Consider the following 19,641-nt stretch of genomic DNA (forward strand, 5'->3'; position numbering starts at 1 on the left):
GGATAATGGCACAATTTATATTAAAAATGAAAATGAAAGTTATCAGGAGGCTTACCTGGCAGATGATGCGAATACACTGGGATCCAATGGACCTGATGCAGGGCTAAATATGAATGAAGGGATCCCTTGGTTTTCAGCTTTTTAAAGAGAAGTGGACTTGGCTGCAATATATCTATGGGTTGTGACCCCGAGAGTAAATATAAATATATATGTGTGTGTGTGTGTGTAAAGGTTGTGGTATGTTGTGTTACCCCATTCCCTGCATAATTTACTTTAAAGGGTCACTGTCGTTACAAATAACTTTTGACTTGTCATAAAGACATGTCAAAAGTTTTGATCGGCCCGAGTCTGAGCGTTCAGACCCGTACTGATCGGGAGAATGAGTGGGAAGAAGATGCACTGCTCTCCTCGCTCTCAGTTAGAAAAGAGTCGGACTTCACAGAGATCATTATAAATCCGACATGCTGCAGAGCATCTTCTCCCTGCTCGTACTCCTGATCGGTACAGGTCTGAATATGCAAACCCCGACCGATCAACATTTGACATGTCTCTATAACAGGTACCTGCAGTGTCGGACTGGAGTGCCTTGGGCCCACCAGGGATAATCATTCTTGGGGCGCACCCTTCAGCCACCATACTTATCTATGGTAACATTAAAGGGGTAGTGCGGTGTAAAGCATTACAAAGTGTGTTATTTAGTGAATAAATGCTTTACACCGCATGATAACACTGTATACTTAGATACATAGGTCCTACAGCCACCAATAACACCAGTATATAAAGAGCAAATATCCCCACACATATATTATTGGCATACTGTAACTGACCAAATACAGTATACAAAGACTGATATTACCAATAATACCAGTATATAGGAGGGAAATATTATCACCATACATATTACCGCCATACTGTTACTAACCAGATCCTATGTACTATGACCAGTACACAAGGGGGGAATTATTACCGCCACACCACAACCATCACCACCATATTGTTACTGACTAAATCCAGTTTACTAAATCCAATAAAACACAGTACCAGATAAGTAACAAATAATAACACCCCACCATACTGACTAACACCACCACTGCTACTGAATAACACCCCACCATACTGACTAACACCACCGCTGCTACTGAATAACACCACCACATATTGACTAACACCACCACTGCTACTGGCTAACACCACACCATACTGACTAACACCACCACTGCTACTGAATAACACCCCACCATACCGACTAACACCCCCGCTGCTACTGAATAACACCACCAAATACTAACACCACCACTGCTGCTGACTAATACCCCCACATACTGACTAAATCCACCACTCCTACTGAATAACACCACCACATACTAACACCACCGCTGCTACTGAATAACACCACCACATATTGACTAACACCACCACTGCTACTGACTAATACCACCACATACTGACTAACACCACTGCTGCTAATGAATAACACCACCACATACTAACACCACTGCTGCTACTGAATAACACCACCACATATTGACTAACACCACCACTGCTACTGACTAATACCACCACATACTGACTAACACCACTGCTGCTAATGAATAACACCACCACATACTAACACCACTGCTGCTACTGAATAACACCACCACATATTGACTAACACCACCACTGCTACTGACTAATACCACCACATACTGACTAACACCACTGCTGCTAATGAATAACACCACCACATACTAACACCACAGCTGATACTGACTAACACCACACCATACTGACTAACACCACCGTTGCTACTGAATAACACCACCACATACTAACACCACCACTGCTACTGACTAATACCACCACATACTAACTAACAACACCGCTGCAAATGAATAACACCACCGCTACTACTGATTAATACCACCACATTCTGATTAAAACCACCACTGCTACTGAATAACACCACCACATACTGACTAACACCATCGCTGATACTGACTACCACACCACATACTGACTAACACCACCGCTGATACTGAATAATATTCACTGTGCCCCTCAGCCCCTTTACACCCTCTTTCAGTGGGTAGCCTTGACTTTTTGTAGTATATGTGTGTGTGTGTGTATATATATATATATATATCCCTTATAGTATATGCCTGCTCTGTGTAAACACCTTATAGATTGCACCCCTCTGCCTCCCTTATAGATGACCCTCGGTGTTGTCCATCCCCTAAATAGCCCCCTTATGTTGTCCAGCTCCCCCCCCCCCATATAGCCTCCTTATGTTGTCCACCTCCCCCCCATATAGCCCCCTTATGTTGTACAGCTCCCCCCCATATAGCCCCCTTATGTTGTACAGCTCCCCCCCATATAGCCCCCTTATATTGTCCAGCTCCTCCCCATATAGCCCCCTTATATTGTCCAGCTCCCCCCCATATAGCCCACTTATGTTGTACAGCACCCCCATATAGCCCACTTATGTTGTCCAAATCTCCCCATATAGCCCCCTTATGTTGTCCACCCACCTTCCCATATAGCCCCCTTATGTTGTCCACCCACCTTCCCATATAGACCCCTTATGATGTCCAGCCTCCCCTCTCCCCATATAGCCCTCTTATGTTGTCCAGCCTCCCCCCTCCCCATATAGCCCCCTTATGTTGTCCAGCCTCCCCCCTCCCCATATAGCCCCCTTTAGTTGTCCAATCCCACCCATATAGCTCCCTTATGTTGTCCAGCCCCCCCATATAGCCCCCTTATGTTGTCCAGCCCTCCCTTCCCATATAGCCCCCTTATGTTGTCCAGCCTCCCCCCTCCCCATATAGCCCCCTTATGTTGTCCAGCCCCCCCCCCCATATAGCCCCCTTATGTTGTCCAGCCCCCCCATATAGCCCCCTTATGTTGTCCAGATCCCCCCATATAGCCCCCTTATGTTGTTCAGCCCCCCCCATATAGCCCCCTTATGTTGTCCAGCCCCCCCCCATATAGCCCCCCTTATGTTGTCCAGCCCCCCCCCCCCATATAGCCCCCTTATGTTGTCCAGATCCCCCCCATATAGCCCCCTTATGTTGTCCACCCCCCTCACCATATAGCCCCCTTATGTTGTCCGGCTCCCCCCCATATAGCCCCCTTTAGTTGTCCAATCCCACCCATATAGCTCCCTTATGTTGTCCAGCCCCCCCATAAAGCCCCCTTATGTTGTCCAGCCCCCCCCCCATATAGCCCCCTTATGTTGTCCAGATCCCCCCCATATAGCCCCCTTATGTTGTCCACCCCCCTCCCTATATAGCCCCCTTATGTTGTCCAGCTCCCCCCTCCCCATATAGCCCCCTTATGCTGTCCAGCTCCCCCCTCCCCATTTAGCCCCCTTATGTTGTCCACCCCCCTCCCCATATAGCCCCCTTATGTTGTCCACCCCCCTCCCCATATAGCCCCCTTATGTTGTCCAGCCTCCCCCTCCCCATATAGCCCCCTTATGTTGTCCAGCCTCCCCCCCTCCCCATATAGCCCCCTTATGTTGTCCACCACCCCCTCCCCATATAGCCCCCTTATGTTGTCCACCACCGCCTCCCCATATAGCCCCCTTATGTTGTCAGCCAAGCTCCCCCCTCCCCATATAGCCCCCTTATGTTGTCCAGCTCCCCCCTCCCCATATAGCCCCCTTATGCTGTCCAGCTCCCCCCTCCCCATATAGCCCCCTTATGTTGTCCACCCCCCTCCCCATATAGCCCCCTTATATTGTCCACCCCCCTCCCCATATAGCCCCCTTATGTTGTCCAGCCTAGCTCCCCCCTCCCCATATAGCCCCCTTATGTTGTCCACCACCCCCTCCCCATATAGCCCCCTTATGTTGTCCAGCCTCCCCCTCCCCATATAGCCCCCTTATGTTGTCCACCACCCCCTCCCCATATAGCCCCCTTATGTTGTCCACCACCCCCTCCCCATATAGCCCCCTTATGTTGTCAGCCAAGCTCCCCCCTCCCCATATAGCCCCCTTATGTTGTCCACCACCCCCTCCCCATATAGCCCCCTTATGTTGTCCACCACCCCCTCCCCATATAGCCCCCTTGTGTTGTCAGCCAAGCTCCCCCCTCCCCATATAGCCCCCTTATGTTGTCCAGCCAAGCTCCCCCCTCCCCATATAGCCCCCTTATGTTGTCCAGCCTAGCTCCCCCCTCCCCATATAGCCCCCTTATGTTGTCCAGCCTAGCTCCCCCCTCCCCATATAGCCCCCTTATGTTGTTCAGCCTCCCCCCTCCCCATATAGCCCCCTTATGTTGTTCAGCCTCCCCGCTCCTCATATAGCCCCCTTATGTTGTCCAGCCTCCCCCCTCCCCATATAGCCCCCTTATGTTGTCCAGCCCTCCCCGCTCCTCATATAGCCCCCTTATGTTGTTCAGCCTCCCCCCTCCCCATATAGCCCCCTTATGTTGTCCAGCCTCCCCGCTCCTCATATAGCCCCCTTATGTTGTCCAGCCTCCCCCCTCCCCATATAGCCCCCTTATGATGTCCAGCCCTCCCTTCCCATATAGCCCCCTTATGTTGTCCAGCCTCCCCCCTCCTCATATAGCCCCCTTATGTTGTCCAGCCTCCCCCCTCCCCATATAGCCCCCTTATGTTGTCCAGCCTCCCCCCTCCCCATATAGCCCCCTTATGTTGTCCAGCCTCCCCCCTCCCCATATAGCCCCCTTATGTTGTCCAGCCTCCCCCCCTCCCCATATAGCCCCCTTATGTTGTTCAGCCTCCCCCTCCCCATATAGCCCCCTTATGTTGTCCAGCCCTCCCTTCCAATATAGCCCCCTTATGATGTCCAGCCCTCCCTTCCCATATAGCCCCCTTATGTTGTCCAGCCTCCCCCCCTCCCCATATAGCCCCCTTATGTTGTCCAGCCTCCCCCCTCCCCATATAGCCCCCTTATGTTGTCCAGCCTCCCCCCTCCCCATATAGCCCCCTTATGTTGTCCAGCCTCCCCCCTCCCCATATAGCCCCCTTATGTTGTCCAGCCTCCCCCCCTCCCCATATAGCCCCCTTATGTTGTCCAGCCTACCCCCTCCCCATATAGCCCTCTTATGTTGTCCAGCCCTCCCTTCCTATATAGCCCCCTTATGATGTCCAGCCTCCCCCCCTCCCCATATAGCCCCCTTATGTTGTTCAGCCTCCCCCTCCCCATATAGCCCCCTTATGTTGTCCAGCCCTCCCTTCCAATATAGCCCCCTTATGATGTCCAGCCCTCCCTTCCCATATAGCCCCCTTATGTTGTCCAGCCTCCCCCCTCCCCATATAGCCCCCTTATGTTGTCCAGCCTCCCCCCTCCCCATATAGCCCCCTTATGTTGTCCAGCCTCCCCCCCTCCCCATATAGCCCCCTTATGTTGTCCAGCCTCCCCCCTCCCCATATAGCCCTCTTATGTTGTCCAGCCCTCCCTTCCCATATAGCCCCCTTATGATGTCCAGCCTCCCCCCTCCCCATATAGCCCCCTTATGTTGTTCAGCCTCCCCCTCCCCATATAGCCCCCTTATGTTGTCCAGCCCTCCCTTCCAATATAGCCCCCTTATGTTGTCCAGCCTCCCCCCCTCCCCATATAGCCCCCTTATGTTGTCCAGCCTCCCCCCTCCCCATATAGCCCCCTTATGTTGTCCAGCCTCCCCCTCCCCATATAGCCCCCTTATGTTGTCCAGCCTCCCCCCTCCCCATATAGCCCCCTTATGTTGTCCAGCCTCCCCCCTCCCCATATAGCCCCCTTATGTTGTCCAGCCTCCCCCCTCCCCATATAGCCCCCTTATGTTGTCCAGCCTCCCCCCTCCCCATATAGCCCTCTTATGTTGTCCAGCCCTCCCTTCCTATATAGCCCCCTTATGATGTCCAGCCTCCCCCCCTCCCCATATAGCCCCCTTATGTTGTTCAGCCTCCCCCTCCCCATATAGCCCCCTTATGTTGTCCAGCCCTCCCTTCCAATATAGCCCCCTTATGATGTCCAGCCCTCCCTTCCCATATAGCCCCCTTATGTTGTCCAGCCTCCCCCCTCCCCATATAGCCCCCTTATGTTGTCCAGCCTCCCCCTCCCCATATAGCCCCCTTATGTTGTCCAGCCCTCCCTTCCCATATAGCCCCCTTATGATGTCCAGCCTCCCCCCTCCCCATATAGCCCCCTTATGATGTCCAGCCTCCCCCCCCTCCCCATATAGCCCCCTTATGTTGTCCAGCCTCCCCCCTCCCCATATAGCCCCCTTATGTTGTCCAGCCCTCCCTTCCCATATAGCCCCCTTATGTTGTCCAGCCCTCCCTTCCCATATAGTCGGGACTCAACAGAGCTGCTCGTCGGGCAGGGCGGGGTACACTCTTGTGATCGCAAGCAAAACGCTGCTTGCGGTCACAAGAGTGATTGACAGTGCGGGAAGCCTATGGCTTCTCGCACCATCAATCAGAACACTACATTTAACTGGAAGTGATTGTTGCGATCGCTTCCAGTTAAAAAGGAACCGAGTGGGCCCCCCAGGAGCACGGGGCCCCGAGTGGGCCCCCCAGGAGCACGGGGCCCCGGCTGGGCTTAAGTGGAGACCACATTGCTGCAGTCTCCAGCCCTGTGTCCCCTGACTGGGGGACGGAGCCCACCGGGTACCTGTTTTCCCATAGTTATCAGCTGCTGTATGCCCTGCAGAAGTGGTGTATTCTTTCCAGTCTGACACAGTGGTTTCTGCTGCCACCTCTGTCCATATCAGGAACTGTCCAGAGCAGGAGAGGTTTTCTATGGGGATTTGCGGCTGCTCTGGACAGGACCTGTCTTGGACAGAGATGTCAGAAGAGAGTACTGTGTCAGACTGAAAAGAATACACCACTTCCTGCAGGGCATACAGCAGCTGATCAGTACTGGAAGACTGGATATTTTTTTAACCCCCTTAAAGACTGGACCAATTTCCATTTTGGCGCCTTCGTTTTTTCCTCCTTGTGCCATTTTGCACCATTAATTGTATGTTTTCAATGACAGGCTGAATTCTTGCATAAATGCAATGCATTTTTTTTTTATTTGGGGAGGTTTTGTGGTTACCCCGTTTGCCCTAGGGTAAAACTGACTTGTTATATGTTCAAGTTGTTACAATTACAATGATATGTAACTTATATATAACTTTTATTTTATTTGATGGCTTTTAAAAAATTAAAACCTTTTTTAAAAAATATGTTCCTTAAAATCATTTTATCACCATGCTTATAGCTCTTTTATCCTCTGGTCTATGGGGCTGTGTCAGGTGTCATTTTTTGCGCCATGATGTGTTCTTTCTATCGGTACCTTGTTTGCGCATATGCGACTTTTTGATCGCTTTTTATTACAATTTTTCTGGATTTGATGCAACCAAAAATGTGCAATGGTGGCCAGTGACTACAGACCAGTTACCTGACATCTGTAGTAGAGAAGAGGCCGGTGACTACAGACCAGTTACCTGACATCTATAGTAGAGAAGAGGCCGGTGACTACAGACCAGTTACCTGACATCTGTAGTAGAGAAGAGGCCGGTGACTACAGACCAGTAACCTGACATCTGTAGTAGAGAAGAGGCCGGTGACTACAGACCAGTTACCTGACATCTATAGTAGAGAAGAGGCCGGTGACTACAGACCAGTAACCTGACATCTGTACTAGAGAAGAGGCCGGTGACTACAGACCAGTAACCTGACATCTATAGTAGAGAAGAGGCCGGTGACTACAGACCAGTAACCTGACATCTGTAGTAAAGAAGAGGCCGATGACTACAGACCAGTTACCTGAAATCTGTAGTAAAGAAGAGGCAGTGACACCACCACCTCCAAAGGCAACAGTGGCTGATACATAGCAGTCCACTACAGATGAAGGACCAATGGGCCTCAGTGCTGTTCACTGATGAAAGTTGATTCATGTGGAGCAGAAATGATGAAAGTTGGAGAGGTCAAGGAGTTTGCTATGCATCAGCCACTGTTGCCTTTGGTGGTGGTGGTGGTGTTAGTGTGTGGGCAGATGTGTCTAGTCTATAAAGGACTGCCCTACACTTTGTAAATGGTACAGTGACAAGCCCATACTCCATGAATAACACAATTAATCCAGTCATTTTGCACGATCAACAGGACTAATGTCCTCTTCAAGGAGGACAATGCTCCAGCTCATCGAGGTCACAGCATCATTAGGTAAAGGCAGCTTGAGATGGGGGGACCTTACATGGAGCAGCTACTGGAGACTGGGGGACCTCACATGGAGCGGCTGCTGGAGACTGGGGGACTTCACATGGAGCGGCTGCTGCTAGAGACTGGGGGACCTCACATGGAGCGGCTGCTGCTGGAGACTGGGGGACTTCACATGGAGCGGCTGCTGCTAGAGACTGGGGGACCTCACATGGAGCGGCTGCTGCTGGAGACTGGGGGACCTCACATGGAGCGGCTGCTGCTGGAGACTGGGGGACCTCACATGGAGCGGCTGCTGCTGGAGACTGGGGGGCTTCACATGGAGTGGCTGCTAGAGACTGGGGGACCTCACATAGAGCGGCTGCTGGAGACTGGGGGACCTCACATGGAGCGGCTGCTGCTGAAGACTGGGGGACCTCACATGGGGCGGCTGCTAGAGACTGGGGGACCTCACATGGAGCGGCTGCTAGAGACTGGGGGACCTCACATGGAGCGGCTGCTAGAGACTGGGGGACCTCACATGGAGCGGCTGCTGCTGGAGACTGGGGGACTTCACATGGAGCGGCTGCTGCTGGAGACTGGGGGACCTCACATGGGGCGGCTGCTAGAGACTGGGGGACCTCACATGGAGCGGCTGCTGCTGGAGACTGGGGGACCTCACATGGAGAGGGTGCTGCTGGAGACTGGGGGACCTCACATGGAGCAGCTGCTAGAGACTGGGGGACCTCACATGGAGCGGCTGCTGCTGGAGACTGGGGGACCTCACATGGAGCGGCTGCTGCTGGAGACTGGGGGACTTCACATGGAGCGGCTGCTGGAGACTGGGGGACCTCACATGGAGCGGCTGCTGCTGGAGACTGGGGGACCTCACATGGAGCGGCTGCTGCTGGAGACTGGGGGACCTCACATGGAGCGGCTGCTGCTGGAGACTGGGGGACTTCACATGGAGCGGCTGCTGCTGGAGACTGGGGGACCTCACATGGAGCGGCTGCTGCTGGAGACTGGGGGACCTCACATGGAGAGGGTGCTGCTGGAGACTGGGGGACCTCACATGGAGCAGCTGCTAGAGACTGGGGGACCTCACATGGAGCGGCTGCTGCTGGAGACTGGGGGACCTCACATGGAGCGGCTGCTGCTGGAGACTGGGGGACCTCACATGGGGCGGCTGCTAGAGACTGGGGGACCTCACATGGAGCGGCTGCTGCTGGAGACTGGGGGGACCTCACATGGAGCGGCTGCTGCTGGAGACTGGGGGACCTCACATGGGGCGGCTGCTAGAGACTGGGGGACCTCACATGGAGCGGCTGCTGCTGGAGACTGGGGGACCTCACATGGAGCGGCTGCTGCTGGAGACTGGGGGGCCTCACATGGAGAGGGTGCTGCTGGAGACTGGGGGACCTCACATGGAGCAGCTGCTAGAGACTGGGGGACCTCACATGGAGCGGCTGCTGGAGACTGGGGGACCTCACATGGAGCGGCTGCTAGAGACTGGGGGACCTCACATGGAGCGGCTGCTGGAGACTGGGGGACCTCACATGGAGCGGCTGCTGGAGACTGGGGGACCTCACACGGAGGAACTGCTGGAGACTGGGGGACCTCACATGGAGCAGCTGCTGGAGACTGGGGGACCTCACATGGAGCAGCTGCTGGAGACTGGGGGACCTCACATGGAGCAGCTGCTGGAGACTGGGGGACCTCACATGGAGCGGCTGCTGCTGGAGACTGGGGGACCTCACATGGAGTGGCTGCTGGAGACTGGGGGACCTCACATGGAGCGGCTGCTGGAGACTGGGGGACCTCACATGGAGCGGCTGCTGGAGACTGGGGGACCTCACACGAAGGAACTGCTGGAGACTGGGGGACCTCACATGGAGCGGCTGCTGCTGGAGACTAGGGGACCTCACATGGAGGAACTGCTGGAGACTGGGGGACCTCACATGGAGCAGCTGCTGGAGACTGGGGGACCTCACATGGAGCGGCTGCTGGAGACTGGGGGACCTCACATGGAGTAGCTGCTGGAGACTGGGGGACCTCACATGGAGCGTCTGCTGGAGACTGGGGGACCTCACATGGAGCGTCTGCTGGAGACCGGGGGACCTCACATGGAGCGGCTGCTGGAGACTGGGGGACCTCACATGGAGCAGCTGCTGGAGACTGGGGGACCTCACATGGAGCGGCTGCTGCTGGAGACTGGGGGACCTCACATGGAGCGGCTGCTGGAGACTGGGGGACCTCACATGGAGCGGCTGCTGGAGACTGGGGGACCTCACATGGAGCGTCTGCTGGAGACTGGGGGACCTCACATGGAGCGTCTGCTGGAGACTGGGGGACCTCACATGGAGCAGCTGCTGGAGACTGGGGGACCTCACATGGAGCGTCTGCTGGAGACTGGGGGACCTCACATGGAGCGTCTGCTGGAGACCGGGGGACCTGACATGGCTGCAATATCTCCAGACCTGAATCCCTTAGATATCCTATGAGATAAGCTGATTGGATGTTTAAAGGCTGGTAACTCTGTACCCCAGAACACCAATGACCTGAGGGCCCTTCAAGAAGAGTGGGGTGCCAGCAGGAGGTGTCATTGTCAAACTGAAACTGATACTGAAGGGCACAAGTTATAGAGACAGTGAGATATTGCTGGGTATATATATATATATATATATATATATATATATATATATATATATATATATATATAGTAAAACTGTGGATTATGAACATAATTTGTTCCGGGCCCATGCGATATATCAAAGCAATTTTTCCCATAAGAAATAAGTGAAATGCAGACAATTTGTTCCACAATCCAAAATTAAGGTAGGTAGTGTGTTCCGTATAAAGACGACTGTAACAGTAAAGAAGGGGTTATTGGTTAACTCTCCCTCCACACACAACTCCCCAGGTGGCTGAAAACCTGCTGGTACCAGTGTCGGCTGCCAGGAGCAGCTATTAGTGAAGGGGTCAGAGGGAATCAGCGGTGACACCGACGGGCACTGGAGGAGAGCCGGAAGGTGTCCAATTACCAGCAGAGTTGATCAGGTAGCAGTGGGTTAAAAGGAGAGGGATTTCTACCCAGTACTGTATCAGGATGGGGACACAGGGGGTGCATATTAAGAAATCTTATTAAGGACTTTGAGGCGTTTCCTCTCTGAGGTGTTTGGATGGTGGGGGTCTCTGAGGGGTTTGGATAGTGGGGGTCTCTGAGCGGTTTGGATGGTGGGGGTCTCTGAGGGGTTTGGATAGTGGGGGTCTTTGAGGGGTTTGGATGGTGGGGGTCTCTGAGGGGTTTGGATAGTGGGGGTCTCTGAGGGGTTTGGATGGTGGGGGGTCACTGAGGTGTTTGCATTGTGGGGCTCAGTCTTGTCAGTGGGGTTGAGGTTATCACAAGGCACCTGGATGACAGGGAAATGTCTGAGGCGTCTGAATGGCGGGAATATAACAGAGGTGTCTGGGTCAGTGGGGGTGAGGATCACTGAGAGGAGGATAGGGGGCTCTCTCTAATGTTTGTGGGGTCACCAAGGTGTCTTGATTAGGTTGGTCGGAGATGGGTGTCAGTGAGGTATCTATAGGTCTATGAGGTATATGGATGGCGGGAGGGTCTGTGAGGTTTCTATAGGTCTATGAGGTATATGGATGGCGGGATGGTCAGTGATGTATCTATAGGTCTATGAGGTATATGGATGGCGGCAGGGTCTGTGAGGTATATAGGTGTATGAGGTATATGGATGGCGGGAGGGTCTGTGAGGTATCTATAGGTCTATGAGGTATATGGATGGCGGGAGGGTCAGTGAGGTATCTATAGGTCTGTGAGGTATATGGATGGCGGGAGGGTCAGTGAGGTATCTATAGGTCTATGAGGTATATGGATGGCGGGAGGGTCTATGAGGTATATATAGGTCTATGAGGTATATGGATGGCGGGAGGGTCTATGAGGTATCTATAGGTCTATGAGGTATATGGGTGGCGGGAGGGTCAGTGAGGTATCTATAGGTCTATGAGGTATCTATAGGTCTATGAGGTATATGGATGGCGGGAGGGTCAGTGAGGTATATATAGGTCTGTGAGGTATATGGATGGCGGGAGGGTCAGTGAGGTATATATAGGTCTATGAGGTATATGGATGGTGGGAGGGTCAGTGAGGTATCTATAGGTGTATGAGGTATATGGATGGCGGCAGGGTCAGTGAGGTATCTATAGGTCTATGAGGTATCTATAGGTCTATGAGGTATCTATAGGTCTATGAGGTATATGGATGGCGGGAGGGTCAGTGAGGTATATATAGGTCTATGAGGTATATGGATGGCGGGAGGGTCAGTGAGGTATCTATAGGTGTATGAGGTATATGGATGGCGGCAGGGTCAGTGAGGTATCTATAGGTCTATGAGGTATCTATAGGTCTATGAGGTATATGGATGGCGGGAGGGTCAGTGAGGTATCTATAGGTCTATGAGGTATATGGATGGTGGGAGGGTCAGTGAGGTATCTATAGGTGTATGAGGTATATGGATGGCGGCAGGGTCAGTGAGGTATATATAGGTCAGTGAGGTATCTATAGGTCTATGAGGTATCTATAGGTCTGTGAGGTATATGGATGGCGGGAGGGTCTGTGAGGTATATATAGGTCAGTGAGGTATCTATAGGTGTATGAGGTATCTATAGGTCTGTGAGGTATATGGATGGCGGCAGGGTCAGTGAGGTATCTATAGGTGTATGAGGTATATGGATGGCGGTAAATCCCTGAGGTATTTCGGTTGGTGGGTCTCCCGGTATCCCGGACTCCTGCGGCGGCGCGGTGTCTATAGGTGACGGCCGTATAGGTGACATCAGGCTCCGCCCCCCGCTCGCCCACTTCCGGGGCTGCCGGAGCCGCATCTTCCCGCTGTCACCATGAACCACCCGGAGAAGGAGGAAGAGGACCGGGAGCTGAGGATCCTCGCCGGCCTAAAGGAGCAGGGTGAGAGCGGGGAGGGGATCCCCGACCTGAGCTACCGGGGCGGCCGCCTCCCCAACACCTGCAGACCGGACCCGCCCCGAGCCTGCACCCCGGGCCTCCGCCCCTAACACCCCGCACCCCGAGCCTCCGCCCCTCACACCGACCAGCTGCACCCCTGTACATCATACCTTACACCCCTATACTTCTCCTCATACCGAGCAGCTGCAGCCCCGTACCCCCCCTCCTCCTACCTCACCCCCACACCTTGGCCCCCCCCATACTGCCCATTCACATCTCCCCCGCACTGAGCCCCCCATAACTCTCCTCATACCTGCCCCCACCCCCGCACTGAGCCCCCCATACCTCTCCTCATACCTCCTCCCACCCCCACACCTCTCCTCATACCTCCTCCCACCCCCACACTTCTCCTACCTGCCCTCTCCCCACACTGAGCCCCCCCATACCTCTCCTCATACCTTCCCACACTGTGCCCCCCCATACATCTCCTCATACCTCCCCACACTGTGCCCCCCCCATACCTCTCCTCCTCCCACCCCCACACTGAGCCCCCCCATACCTCTCCTCATACCTCTCCCCAGACTGAGCCCCCCCATACCTCTCCTCATACCTCCCCACACTGTGCCCCCCCCCATACCTCTCCTCATACCTCCCCACACTGTGCCCCCCCCATACCTCTCCTCATACCTCCCCACACTGAGCCCCCCATACCTCTCCTCATACCTCCCCACACTGAGCCCCCCATACCTCTCCTCATACCTCCCCACACTGTGCCCCCCCATACCTCTCCTCATACCTCCCCACACTGAGCCCCCCATACCTCTCCTCATACCTCCCCACACTGAGCCCCCCCATACCTCTCCTCATACCTCCCCACACTGAGCCCCCCATACCTCTCCTCATACCTCCCCACACTGTGCCCCCCCCATACCTCTCCTCTTACCTCCCCACACTGTGCCCCCCTATACCTCTCCTCATACCTCCCCACACTGAGCCCCCCCATACCTCTCATACCTTCCCACACTGTGCCCCCCCATACCTCTCCTCATACCTCCCCACACTGTGCCCCCCCATACCTCTCCTCATACCTCCCCACACTGTGCCCCCCTATACCTCTCCTCATACCTCCCCACACTGAGCCCCCCATACCTCTCATACCTTCCCACACTGTGCCCCCCCCATACCTCTCCTCATACCTTCCCACGTCTCCTCATACCTCCTCCCACCCCCACACTGTGCCCCCCATACCTCTCCTCATACCTCCTCCCACCCCCACACTGAGCCCCCCCCATACCTCTCCTCATACCTCCCCACACTGAGCCCCCCCATACCTCTCCTCATACCTCCCCACACTGTGCCCCCCTATACCTCTCCTCATACCTCCCCACACTGAGCCCCCCATACCTCTCATACCTTCCCACACTGTGCCCCCCCATACCTCTCCTCATACCTCCTCCCACCCCCACACTGTGCCCCCCATACCTCTCCTCATACCTCCTCCCACCCCCACACCTCTCCTCATACCTGCCCTCTCCCCACACTGTGCCCCCCCATACCTCTCCTCATACCTCCCCACACTGTGCCCCTCCCCACACCTCTCCTCATACCTCCCCACACTGTGCCCCCCATACCTCTCCTCATACCTCCTCCCACCCCCACACCTCTCCTCATACCTCCTCCCACCCCCACACCTCTCCTCATACCTGCCCTCTCCCCACACTGACCCCCCCCCATACCTCTCCTCATACCTCCTCCCACACCTCTCCTCATACCTCCTCCCACCCCCACACCTCTCCTCATACCTGCCCTCTCCCCACACTGACCCCCCCCATACCTCTCCTCATACCTCCCCACACTGTGCCCCCCATACCTCTCCTCATACCTCCCCACACTGAGCCCCCCATACCTCTCCTCATACCTCCCCACACTGAGCCCCCCCCACACCTCTCCTCATACCTCCCCACACTGTGCCCCCCCATACCTCTCCTCATACCTCCTCCCACCCCCACACTGAGCCCCCCATACCTCCCTTCATACTTGCCCCCCATACCTCTCCTCATACCTGCCCCCACCCCACACTGTGCCCCCCCATACCTCTCCTCATACCTCCCCACACTGTGCCCCCCATACCTCTCCTCATACCTCCTCCCACCCCCACACCTCTCCTCATACCTCCTCCCACCCCCACACCTCTCCTCATACCTGCCCTCTCCCCACACTGACCCCCCCCCCCATACCTCTCCTCATACCTCCTCCCACCCCCACACCTCTCCTCATACCTCCTCCCACACCTCTCCTCATACCTGCCCTCTCCCCACACTGACCCCCCCCCATACCTCTCCTCATACCTCCCCACACTGTGCCCCCCCATACCTCTCCTCATACCTCCCCACACTGAGCCCCCCCATACCTCTCCTCATACCTCCCCACACTGAGCCCCCCCCCACACCTCTCCTCATACCTCCCCACACTGTGCCCCCCCATACCTCTCCTCATACCTCCTCCCACCCCCACACTGAGCCCCCCATACCTCCCTTCATACTTGCCCCCCATACCTCTCCTCATACCTGCCCCCACCCCCGCACTGAGCCCCCCATAACTCTCTTCATAGCTCCACCCCAACCTGAGCCTCCGATACCACCTACCACCCCCACACTGTGCCCCCCATACCTTTCCTCATACCTCCTCCCACCCCCACACTGAGCCCCCCCCATACCTCTCCTCATACCTCCCCACACTGAGCCCCCCCATACCTCTCCTCATACCTCCCCACACTGAGCCCCCCATACCTCTCCTCATACCTCCCCACACTGAGCCCCCCCACACCTCTCCTCATACCTCCCCACACTGAGCCCCCCCATACCTCTCCTCATACCTCCCCACACTGAGCCCCCCCATACCTCTCCTCATACCTCCCCACACTGAGCCCCCCCATACCTCTCCTCATACCTCCCCACTGAGCCCCCCCCACACCTCTCCTCATACCTCCCCACACTGAGCCCCCCCATACCTCTCCTCATACCTCCCCACACTGAGCCCCCCCATACCTCTCCTCATACCTCCCCACACTGAGCCCCCCCATACCTCTCCTCATACCTCCCCACACTGAGCCCCCCCCACACCTCTCCTCATACCTCCCCACACTGAGCCCCCCATACCTCTCCTCATACCTCCCCACACTGAGCCCCCCCACACCTCTCCTCATACCTCCCCACACTGAGCCCCCCATACCTCTCCTCATACCTCCCCACACTGAGCCCCCCCATACCTCTCCTCATACCTCCCCACACTGAGCCCCCCCATACCTCTCCTCATACCTCCCCACTGAGCCCCCCCCACACCTCTCCTCATACCTCCCCACACTGAGCCCCCCCACACCTCTCCTCATACCTCCCCACACTGTGCCCCCCCATACCTCTCCTCATACCTCCCCACACTGAGCCCCCCCACACCTCTCCTCATACCTCCCCACACTGTGCCCCCCCATACCTCTCCTCCTCCCACCCCCACACTGTGCCCCCCCATACCTCTCCTCCTCCCACCCCCACACTGTGCCCCCCCATACCTCTCCTCATACCTCCCCACACTGAGCCCCCCCACACCTCTCCTCATACCTCCCCACACTGTGCCCCCCCATACCTCTCCTCCTCCCACCCCCACACTGAGCCCCGCACACCTCTCCTCATACCTCCCCACACTGTGCCCCCCCATACTTCTCCTCATACCTCCTCCCACCCCCACACTGAGCCCCCATAACTCTCTTCATAGCTCCACCCCGCACTGAGCCTCCGATACCACCTACCACCCTCACACTGTGCCCCCCCCATGCCTCTCCTCATACCTCCCCACACTGTGCCCCCCATACCTTTCCTCATACCTCCTCCCATCCCCACACTGAGCCCCCCATACCTCCCCTCATACTTGCCCCCCATACCTCTCCTCATACCTCCTCCCACCCCCACACTGAGCCCCCCCCATACCTCTCCTCATACCTCCCCACACTGTGCCCCCCCATACCTCTCCTCATACCACCTCCCCTCATACTTGCCCCCCATACCTCTCCTCATACCTCCTCCCACCCCCACACTAAGCCCCCCATACCTCCCCTCATACTTGCCCCCCATACCTCTCCTCATACCTGCCCCCTCTCCCCACACTGAGCCCCCCCCCATATCTCTCCTCATACCTGCCCCCACCCCCGCACTGAGCCCCCATATCTTTTTCATACATTACACCAAGCAGCCGCATCCCTGTACCGGGTGTTTATATCTCCCCCTGTACGAGCAGTAACACCCCCATAGCAAGCACTGCATCCCGGTACCTCATATCCCGCATCAGGTATCTACCTCACCCTCATACTGAGCACTGATAGTGTCATACCCCTATATGAGCAGTGAACCCCCCATACCTCCACCCACATGAGCAGTGACACCCCATACCTCCCCCACCCCAAAACTGAGCAGTGATACCCCATACAAGCAGTGACACCCCAGATAACAAGCAGCTGCACAGTACTTCATCCTTATACAGAGCATCCAGATTACACCCTGATACCGAGCAGCTACATTTCTGTACCTTCCGCCATACCAAGCACCTCATCCACATACAGAGCATTGACAGCCCCATACCTCCGCCTCACAATAAGCAGCAACAGCCCTGTACGTCACACCTCGCCTCATACCGGAGACAATAGCCCAATGCATCACACCCCCCCCCCCCCCCTCATACCGAGCGCCAGCAGCCCTGTATATCACACCTCGCCTCATACCGAGAGACAATAGCCCAATGCATCACACCCCCCCTCATACCGAGCGCCAACAGCCCTGTACGTCACACCCACACTCATACTGAGCGCCAACAGCCCCATACGTCACACCTCGCCTCATACCGAGCGCCAGCAGCCCTGTATATCACACCTCGCCTCATACCGAGAGACAACAGCTTAATGCATCACCCCCCCCCTCATACCGAGCGCCAACAGCCCTGTACGTCACACTCACACTCATACCGAGCGCCAACAGCCCCGTACGTCACACCTCGCCTCATACCGAGAGACAATAGCCCTGTACGTCACACCCACACTCATACCGAGCGCCAACAGCCCCGTACGTCACACCTCGCCTCATACCGAGAGACAATAGCCCAATGCATCACACCCCCCCTCATACCGAGCGCCAACAGCCCCGTACGTCACACCTCGCCTCATACCGAGAGACAATAGCCCAATGCATCACACACCCCCCTCATACCAAGCGCCAACAGCCCTGTACGTCACACCTCCCCTCATACCGAGCGCCAACAGCCCTGTACGTCACACCTCGCCTCATACCGAGAGACAATAGCCCTATGCATCACACCCCCCCTCATACCGAGCGCCAACAGCCCTGTACGTCACACCCACACTCATACTGAGCGCCAACAGCCCCATACGTCACACCTCGCCTCATACCGAGCGCCAGCAGCCCTGTATATCACACCTCGCCTCATACCGAGAGACAACAGCTTAATGCATCACCCCCCCCCTCATACCGAGCGCCAACAGCCCTGTACGTCACACCCACACTCATACCGAGCGCCAACAGCCCCGTACGTCACACCTAGCCTCATACCGAGAGACAATAGCCCAATGCATCACACCCCCCCTCATACCGAGCGCCAACAGCCCCGTACGTCACACCTCGCCTCATACCGAGAGACAATAGCCCAATGCATCACACACCCCCCTCATACCAAGCGCCAACAGCCCTGTACGTCACACCTCCCCTCATACCGAGCGCCAACAGCCCTGTACGTCACACCTCCCCTCATACCGAGCGCCAACAGCCCTGTACGTCACACATCCCCTCATACCGAGCGCCAGCAGCCCTGTACGTCACACCTCGCCTCATACCGAGAGACAATAGCCCAATGCATCACACCCACACTCATACCGAGCGCCAACAGCCCTGTACGTCACACCTCCCCTCATACCGAGCGCCAACAGCCCTGTACGTCACACATCCCCTCATACCGAGCGCCAGCAGCCCTGTACGTCACACCTCGCCTCATACCGAGAGACAATAGCCCAATGCATCACACCCACACTCATACCGAGCGCCAACAGGCCTGTACGTCACACCCACACTCATACCGAGCGCCAACAGGCCTGTACGTCACACCCACACTCATACCGAGCGCCAACAGCCCTGTACGTCACACCCACACTCATACCGAGCACCAACAGCCCTGTACATCACACCCCCCCTCATACCGAGCACCAACAGCCCCGTACATCACACCCCCCTTCATACCGAGCACCAACAGCCCCGTACATCATACCTCCCCTCAGGGTGGATTTGTTTTAAATCAAACTGATTTAAATCACGATTTAAATCACTAGTCCGGAAGGCTTGATTTAAATCAGTGATTTAAATCAAAGTTTCTACCTAAACTAGTTCTTGCTACTTTAACATGCAAGTAGATGAAGATTTTTAGAATCACTTTTTATATTACTTTTTTCTCCCCAGTTTAATGGGTTAATCATTCATATTTGGACACCACTGTTCTGTTGTACTTAGGAAGGA

General features: G+C 55.5%; 1 protein-coding gene across 2 annotated transcripts in view; it reads left to right on the plus strand.

The window, feature by feature from the left end:
* Positions 1-12,950: 12,950 nt before the first annotated feature.
* Positions 12,951-19,641, plus strand: part of SHTN1 (shootin 1) — a 71,559-nt gene continuing 64,868 nt past the window's right edge. The window contains exon 1 of one of the 2 annotated variants that reach the window (XM_069979683.1): positions 12,951-13,081. In XM_069979683.1, coding sequence (XP_069835784.1) covers positions 13,015-13,081 — 67 coding nt within the window. In that variant the 5' untranslated portion in view covers positions 12,951-13,014. The remainder of the gene's footprint in view (positions 13,082-19,641) is intronic. The other variant, XM_069979684.1, reaches the window with a different exon arrangement.

Source organism: Dendropsophus ebraccatus, chromosome 8 (genome assembly GCF_027789765.1).
Source record: "Dendropsophus ebraccatus isolate aDenEbr1 chromosome 8, aDenEbr1.pat, whole genome shotgun sequence".
NCBI classification, from domain to species: Eukaryota; Metazoa; Chordata; class Amphibia; order Anura; family Hylidae; genus Dendropsophus; species Dendropsophus ebraccatus.